The 9,316-nt window shown below is 38.5% G+C and overlaps 1 protein-coding gene across 1 annotated transcript; it reads left to right on the top strand.

The window, feature by feature from the left end:
• Window positions 1-762: 762 nt before the first annotated feature.
• On the top strand, window positions 763-3,186 carry LOC121421662. The gene has a single exon (XM_041616428.1). It carries the CDS (start codon window positions 798-800, stop codon window positions 2,145-2,147), a length of 1,350 nt encoding a protein of 449 aa, XP_041472362.1. The 5' UTR covers window positions 763-797; the 3' UTR covers window positions 2,148-3,186.
• Window positions 3,187-9,316: the final 6,130 nt, after the last annotated feature.

The raw sequence follows: 9,316 nt of genomic DNA, 5'->3' as shown, positions 1-9,316 counted from the left end.
CATTTGACTACATGGAAAAGCTGTGTAACGATGCAATGCATCGTTATAAAGTGAAATTAGACTCTGTTGGGCTGGAAAAGTGCCCTTATAAGCATCCAGCTGATTTTTGGACAGACGATCCAAAGGCTTGGCCACGCATTGAATATGCCGATGTCTACTGTTACTTAGTTGAAAGCCACGGTAAGTTCAAGTTGCATATTGTCAGTGTATCCTGTTAACACAGTAAACGTATTGAATGGATTTAATAATGCAAATAATCTCAAACCACTAAATCCATGATTTAAATCAAGAAAAATACTCACCGACATCATGTCTGCATGTAGTATGCACTAATCAATGTCTGGCAGCTGCCATGCCTACATGTAGCTTATTTGCCTAGTGACAGTCTTCTAATTTAAGTTAACTATTAAGTTCTATGTTCTAGAAAAATATTTAAGTAAAATCATTTTTACACAAACTCATTCTGGTATAATTTTGTTGCCAAGCTTGCACATGCTACTAAATTTGACTTTATTTTACAAGCCCTCATATGCAGTATGCTTACTTCTCTTTTTGTATTTTTTCTCTCTTCTGCAGGGCCATTCTCGCATGCCACGATGAAAAACTACCGCAGCTTGGAGGCGCACCAACAATTTCGATCAGGCTGGGTGCAGACTCTTTATCATCAGGTCACATCCAAGGGATTTTTCATCTTCAGCGCAGCTGTCAAACCATCTCAGCGCTTGAACGACGCTGCTCATAGTCCCTGGGTGGCAACTGATGACGATGGACGAGTTGTGGCAGCTCACTGTACATGTATGGCGGGACTAGGGGAGTCATGTAGTCATGTTTCCGCAGTACTCTTCAAAGTTGAGGCAGCAGTACGTCTGGGATATACGACACAAGCCTGTACTGATGTTGCTTGCCAGTGGAACAATAGATTTGTCTCAAATGTGGAGCCAGCGCAGATTAGGGACATTAAGTTTTACAAGGAGGAGGCAAAGGACAGCATCAAAAAGAACAGTGGAAAGAAAAGGAAGTGGTCTCACTGCAGCAAGGATGAGGAAGATGCTTTCATTTCTTCCCTCATGGAAACTGACAACAAACCAGTGGGACTTAGTTTGTTTGAGGGACCTCCTTGTTGCCTATTCCAAAGGAAACCAGCCACGACACCGCACCGCGCACTACAAACTCCACTCCCAGCTCCACTCCGCTCCTACTTCACAGAAAGCACAGAACTCCAGACACAGAAATCTGCAGACCTTAAAGAGATGACTGTAACGAAGGAGGAGATAGATAAGGTCGAGAAAGCAACTGAAGAACAAGCGGACAGTGTGGTCTGGCATGACCAGAGAGCTGGTCGAATAACTGCATCGCGAGTGTATGATGTTCTCCACACTAATCAGGAAAAGCCAGCGAAGTCAGTCCTCCTCAACATAACCAACCCCAACATGACACCCATCAAGACAGCTTCTCTCAAGTATGGCAGAGAGAATGAATCTAAGGTTCTGGAGGAGTACGCACGGACATCTAGGCATGATGACTTGAAAATCGCACACAGCGGGCTTCGCCTGGATGCTGAGCGTCACTGGCTAGGGGCAAGCGCTGATGGCCTTGTAGAGTGCAGCTGCCACGGGAAAGGTGTCATAGAGATCAAATGCCCGTACTCCGCAAGAAACATGTCAACGGATGAATACCTCAAGAGCAAGTACTGCTGCTTGGATGAAAACTCACACCTGAAGTATGGCCATCGTTACTATGACCAAGTTCAGACCCAGATGCATGTTTATAATGTCCAGTACTGCACATTCATTGTCAAAGCAGGGAACAAACTCATAGTCAACCATGTACAACGGGATGATTCATATCTACATGCTGCTGTCTCAAAGCTCGAGAAGTTTTGGAGAACGAATGTTGTGCCTGAGCTTGTAACGCGGAAAATTGAGCTAAGAAAGAGCGAGGAGGACGCAAAGAAGATCGATGGAGAATCACTGTTCTGCTACTGCCAGGAGCCGTATGATCAAAATGATGATAGTCCTGACAATGTAATGGTTGGCTGTGATGGAGCAAAGTGCAAGTATGAGTGGATTCATCTACGATGTATTGTGCCGAAACGAAAGACAGTACCCAAAGGGAAATGGTACTGTAAGGACTGTAAGAACACTTAGAAGTTTCCCTGATGTTCTCATTTTGTGGCATGCGTACTGAATTGCTTTCCAATTTTCTATAAAAAAAAATTTGCAAAATGTTCTTCTCTTTTCAAGAATGATATTTGAACACTTTATTGACAATCAATGGTGAAAGGAAATTGCTTGGTTTTCAGTTTATGCATGAAGTATGTGTTTATGCACATTTATAGGTGTTTTGATTCCACACCTGAAGTTAAGCTCTTTTTTATTAAGCAAGGTAAAATGTTATTTACCAATGTACATGGGTACTGAGTTTGTATATCTAGTAATTTTTTTTCTACATTGTAAATTATGTGACGGTAAAGATCTTATTATTGTGATTGATGTAAATCAAGTTCACTGTGCAACATTTACTCAGTCTTTGAACAGACACTTGATACTTATTTGCTTTATTTTGATGCAGCAATCATTGTTCCTGTAATTTAGTCTTTGAATATGTTGGAGCATGTACTAACACGTGAACATGGTATAATAATAAAAGATACTGGAGAGACATGGAAACTGTACTGTATTTGATGTTTTTAATTTACATCAAAGGGTGGTTTTGTGAGAAGGAAAGAGAATGAGATGAGAAGATGTGAAAGAAGTGTCCCAGAAGAATTATTTGAAGTGAGTGAGAAGGTGGAAGTATTAAAGTTAATTCCGTGTGTGAGTGTTGATAGGAGAGGTGATTGAAAGGATTAAGAATAGGTAATTGTGAGTAGGCAGAGGAGGTAATGAGAGATTGATAAAAATAGAGATTAGATTTTCCTTTCTCTTTCCTTTCCACCACTTCAGGCAGGTTATGTTCCACTAAAAATCCAGTAAAGAAAAGCTCAGCGCTGGTCCCTTGCTTGGTGAAATAAAGACAACAGGGTACTAGTGGAGCTCGAAGATCTTGTCATCGCAATGTCCGTAGGCTAGGCTATGCCGTTTGCTACCGAACGAAAGTGCTTCCGAATTATCATCACGACCTCCCTGCTAAACTGAAATGTCCACGCTGCAAATTGCGCAAAATGCATGGTAAATTCCTCTTTCCGACTTCCGAACACACAGGTACTGGAGACTGTATTCAGTCTTATACTTCTGAGACCATTTCTTGGTCTTCTTTTGTTGATTTTCCGCCATTTCGTGTCAATATCAACCCATCAATACGCCGAAATCACACACCGATATTCCACCACACGACTCGACAAATCCAGTGGCCGCGAGCACACACGCCTCGCGAAGCTAGCCGGGCCTACCGGCCTGGTGCACAGTGGATTCCCTTTGGGCATATCACATGCACCAGCTTTTCGCTGCTCCTTATTTGTCTACTTTTCACACAGAATTTAGTAGCAGCGAACGTAATGGAGTTACTACATGCTAAAGTTAGCAGACGATACATGTCCTTCCAATCCAATTTGATCAATGCAAAAAAATCGTAATTTCGGGAGGATAAGGATGGTAATCGTAAGGGCGGGAGTTGGGATGAATTTTCGGGAGCCTCCCGATGAAATCGGGAGGGTTGGCATCTCTGCTAGTGTTACAGCTCTACCAGCACAGCAGAAATGTCTTCTTCAATTCAGGCAATTGGGACAAGATGCTTATGACGCACTTTGTAGAATTCAGATGTTAAATGACTCCTCAGTTAAAAAAACAGTAACAAGAACATTTTGGTTAAAAACATTTTCTGAAGAAAAATTACGAGCCAAAAAGGACAATGACCTAGAAAAAGAAAACGTCTGATTACCTTGTGTTATAAGAGAACCCTTGCTTTTTCAGAAGAAAAGTTCCAGTATGAGATTTAGGACAGTTCATTGAAAAGCCTCGCGCTATTTGCTTGCCAAACGGACTTCCTTACAAAGGAGCAAAATCAGTAATTTATAACCAGTTAGAAAAAAGATATTCATATTTTGAAATAGTAAGCAACTCTTGTGAGTTTCATGATGGACAATTTTGTGCTATAATTGAAGGTATGAACATTATTTATACTTCCCCTCTAAAACAATTCAAAACATTCAGGGAATATGCAACCTTTTTAGCACGTAGATGGATTTCTTCTTTTTTCAAGAAGGGGTATACAGAAGTACGTATTCTATTCGATCAATTTAATACACAGGGTATATCTCCTAAAGGTGTTGAGCGGGGCAGACGAGATGGGGATACAGATACTTACGAAACTATAAATGATGATATTCCATTGTCTTCTAACTGGATGACGTTTTTGAAAAATAGACAAAACAAACATATGCTCTGTCGGTATTTAACTCAAGCATTTGTTGGCATTGCTCCTCAATATTTTCAAAGTTCCAACCAATCATTTATTACATCTGGTGGTTTTCATGTTGGGGAGCAAATTAATCTTGAGTGGACTGGTATTAAAGTTGATAACAAGTGGAATGCCTCTGGCCGTCTCACCTGCATCACGCGGTTCAATATAGCAGCAGTGCTGACTTTGAATACTACTCTAACTCGCACAAGATGTTCAGTGATACATGGTTACTCTTATGTCCACTTTTTATGAACTAGACCAATAAACTTACAGAGATATGATGGTTATTCCACAAAAAAACCCAACATGGCCAAAGTTCATTGACCTTACATGACCTTTGACCTTGATCATGTGACCTGAAACTCGAACAGGATGTTCAGTGATACTTGATTACTCTTATGTACAAGTTTCATGAATCAGATCCATAAACTTTCAAAGTTATGATGGTAATTCAACAGATACACCCAATTCGGCCAAAGTTCATTGACCTTTGACCTTGGTCATGTGACCTGAAACACGCACAGGATGTTCAGTGATACTTGATTACTCTAATGTCCAAGTTTAATGAACTAGACCAATAAACTTTCAAAGTTATGATGGTAATTCAACAGATACCCCGATTCGGCCAAAGTTCATTGACCCTAAATGACCTTTGACCTTAATCATGAGACCTGAAACTTGCACAAAATGTTCAGTGATGCTTGATTACTATTATGTCCAAGTTTCATGAATCAGATCCATAAACTTTCAAAGTTATGATGGGAATTCAACAGATATCCCCAATTCGGCCAAAGTTCATTGACCCTAAATGACCTTTGACCTTAGTCATGTGACGTGAAACTCATGCAGGATGTTCAGTGATACTTGATTAATCTTATGTCCAAGTTTCATGAACTAGGTCCATATATTTTCTAAGTTATGATGACATTTCAAAAACTTAACCTCAGGTTAAGATTTGGATGTTGATTCCTCCAACATGGTCTAAGTTCATTGACCCTAAATGACCTTTGACCTTGGTCATGTGACATGAAACTCTAATAGGATGTTCAGTAATACTTGATTAACCTTATGGCCAAGTTTACATTGGTTACGAAGCTGCTGGGTCAGCACTGTGTGGGGTATGGCTAAAGTACATGAATTTCAGTATCCTGACATAACAAAATATGGATTTGTAGTGTCTGATAAAGACGAAAGTGTTGTTGTTGAATTTGAATGGGACTCGGAGGAAAACATGCAACGTATAATATACAGATATTGACTAATGGGGTGTGTAATATAAACATTCTTTGGACCGCCGGATTTATATTTTCCCGAAGCGCGCAGCGCTGAGGGAAAATATGATCACGAGGGAAAATATTAATCCTTTAGGCGGTCCAAAGATTTTTTTTTACACATCCCATCAGTCAATATCTGTTATATTAGATAGCCTTTAATGATGTAGATAAAAATGGTCTAACGATGCGTGCAACCTGTTGTTTACGATAGTCACAGTGATTGATGGAACTGGTATAGATCTAGATGTAACTTTAGTCTACTACTACTTTAATGCAGTGAATGGCCCTTTTCTAATCAAATCAAGTTTGTTTTAGGCCTAGCCCTAGATCTCAGTTAGAGTCCAGTTCAGATACTTTAGTCCCACATATTTTATTTCCGTTTAGTTGGTAACATCTAATCCACAAGAGGGCGCCATACACATAGAAAATATATTCACGGACCGGTTGGTCAATATATTCATCGAAGGTGGACCGGCTGGGAAAATACACGGATTTCGATCATATCACGTGACGCGCAATTGACCAATCGCGCTTGGCTATCTGTCTTGGCTATCTAATATAGGAAAATGTGTTATACCTTACACGTGGTTGCAAGTGTTCAAAATCAAAGTGTCGTAACCGGCAATGTAAATGTAGAAAAGCTAATAATTTGTGTGGTCCAGGTGCAATAATTGTGAAAACATTTCACCTGCCACCCCGGGAGCCACTTCCATTCACGAGTGGATACCATGCGCGACCATGGGGTCTCGAAAAGCACCCTAAACACGTAATTTTCATATTCTGAAAATGCACCCCTTAACAAGTATTGGCGTGTGAAACCCTACCCTTAACAAGTCTTGGAAACAAAACGATACTCTTGGCAAATATTCCCTGAAACGAACCCCTAAACAAGTACAGGAATGTTTTATTGTTACGGGTCCTTCGGTCGTCGGCTTTACCTTATTTGGTTTAGTACGACCCCACCTTCTACACCTCGCGCAAATCGGACTCTAAACACGTAGTGTTGGGGCAGAAAGGACATCCTTTATAAAACATTTAATTTTGTTTTATCATCCCCGCAAAGTCGACCCTAAACACGTAATTTTCCTAGCGAAATAGATACCCTTTTTTCATTATTTTTGTGTTTTGACACCCTTATCACGTTACGTACGTAACGTGCCCTATCGTGAAAAAGACATCCTTTTTACATGTTTTTTTGGTCGCGCATGGTATCCACTTGTCAATGTAAGTGGCCCCCCGGGCACCTGCCACCCCTGCAGATAGAGCTGATGACAAAAACACAGGCTATAATGCCAGTGATGATGAGGAGGATGATGAAGATGATGATGTTGATGATAGAGAGGATGATATGGATATTGATGACAGGGAAGATGATGACATTGATGATTATATTTCCGATGACATGTGTACTATATTTAGTACTGATCAAAACAATGATAAAGTCATGAACGTCTTAACAGAATCAGATAGCTCTGAAACTGAATTTTTCTGATGTATACTAATTAACTTTTTTTTTACAATTGTTTTGTAAAGAGGTTAACATTGGATTTATACTTTGAACAGTTTTATGCATTTTCCAATGTCCTGTATGAATGAGCTCATTTACTTACATGCTCATTGTACCTGTCTGTATATATATAATTATCTGTATATCTTGCCATATATAACTGATGTGTATACTTAAAAAGAAGGGTTTATGATTTTTTGCCAAAGAAATGAACATGTATTGTTCATGCATACATGTACCCTTAACAGTGCTCAGGAATCCAGAAGAAATTTCTGTTGGAGGTTTTTTCTTACTGGTGATACAACTGCCATGTTACTACGCTGATATCCTTTTTTGGCCATATGTTTTTATATCTGTATTTGAAAATATATATCCGTTAATATATTTCATATTTATTTTTTTCTCCAAACAAGTGTGTGATAAGACTTTGCTGTTATGGCTTGTTTCCTTTTGCAGCATGTAGTCTTTCAGTATTTATTCCTACAGGTTAACAAGTAAAGGTATTCACTTGCCAGTATATATCCATCAAATGTGCAAATGTGCTTATTCAACAGGTATGCAACAGGTATCTGATTTGATGATTTGTATTACACCCTTTTTATTATTATTTTATTTGTAGGGTGTATGTTGAACCCAACTATCGGATAGTATGCACAGTGTACATTTGTGCAATAATTATGCAGTTTTTTTTTTTTTTACATTTATTTGTTCATACATGATTTTTAAAGCTCAGTATGTATCTGTGTAGTAGTCAAGCTGTATCACATAGTTGTCTTAAATTGTCATGTAAACGTGGCAGTTTAAAGTTGTTACATATTTAGCAGTTTTACCAGAAGATGTATTATAGCAAAAATTTACTTGTGATACATGTATTAAGCTATGACCTTATATTCGAAGGTTTGTATTCAAATGTGTCATGCATTGTATGTCAATTGTAAGGAAGTAATAAGGCTGACAAAGACATTCCAAGATGTGTGCATGTTAAATATCAGAGTATGTGCATTTAACCACCTTGAGAGCTCAATTTTTTTTCAGCACGTTTGATATTTTACTGTGTTTCATTGTTATTTATGTCTTTGACTCATTTGATATACCCTTGTTCATGCATTGGGGTAAGTGCATTTAGTTGATATACTTATTTGATCTACCTGGGTTTCATTACCCAGAATCGTGCAGAATTAACCAGCATCACAGGGTAATGCTATCATATCTTGTTGGAAACTTATGAAATGGTTCTATTTTGTGCCTTGTATATTTTACCTCGCCAAGGTGTTTTTTAATTAGTTTTTAAAGTGTGTGATATTCAAAGATGATCAGTTATTCCTGCCTTGCAACTGACAATTACTATTCAGTGCTACTCTTAATATATGTAGGTATAGTAGTCATTGAAAACCACTTCAAAGGAAAACGCAACTTTGTCATATTATGATATCTTCAATGTATTTGATGTACAGGTTGTATCCTCAGTTACGATACAAACTTGTATGTAAAGTGCCTTTATTAGCAGTATTTGCCATATTTTTAGATAGAAGAGGTTTATTTGTTTAAACAAATATCATTTGACTTAACCTTTTTCTTGTATTTTTTTACCTTGCCAGAACCCTCTTTTTTGAAGAGTAAAGAATAAATGTTACATGAAAGTTTTGAAAGAAAAAGTATTTCCTTTGTGTGTATAATCATGAGCTATACATTTGTGATTTATTGGTGAGAAATGAGAAGAGACCGAGAGGCTTGTTGCTTTGTAAAAGACATCACTGTTTGCGAGAGAGTGTTTGTGTGTGTGGGGGGGGGTTGTAGGAGATGTACATGTAGTTATGCTTTGAAATCCACAATTAGGCGACACTTTTTCGTCCCCCCCTGGTTCCCAATGTATTTGTCCAAAGAAATTAAACCAACAAGTGATCATGTGACATGAGAAATAAAACGGGCACAAAATTGTCTTCCCTGGTCAAGTTGTGGAATGATGTGAAATCTCTTATTTTGAAAAATATTTTTTTGTTCCCTCCCCCTATATACATTGTAAATAAAATTGAACCCAAATTGCTTTTGGCATTGCAAAGTGAAGAATTTTGGTATTGCATGTTGATTCTGGGGGGGGGGATAGTGAAAATAAAATCTGTCACTTCTCATCAAA

This window comes from Lytechinus variegatus, chromosome 9 (assembly GCF_018143015.1).
Source record: "Lytechinus variegatus isolate NC3 chromosome 9, Lvar_3.0, whole genome shotgun sequence".
Classification (NCBI taxonomy): Eukaryota; Metazoa; Echinodermata; class Echinoidea; order Temnopleuroida; family Toxopneustidae; genus Lytechinus; species Lytechinus variegatus.
This window is presented reverse-complemented; position numbering and strand designations above follow the sequence as displayed.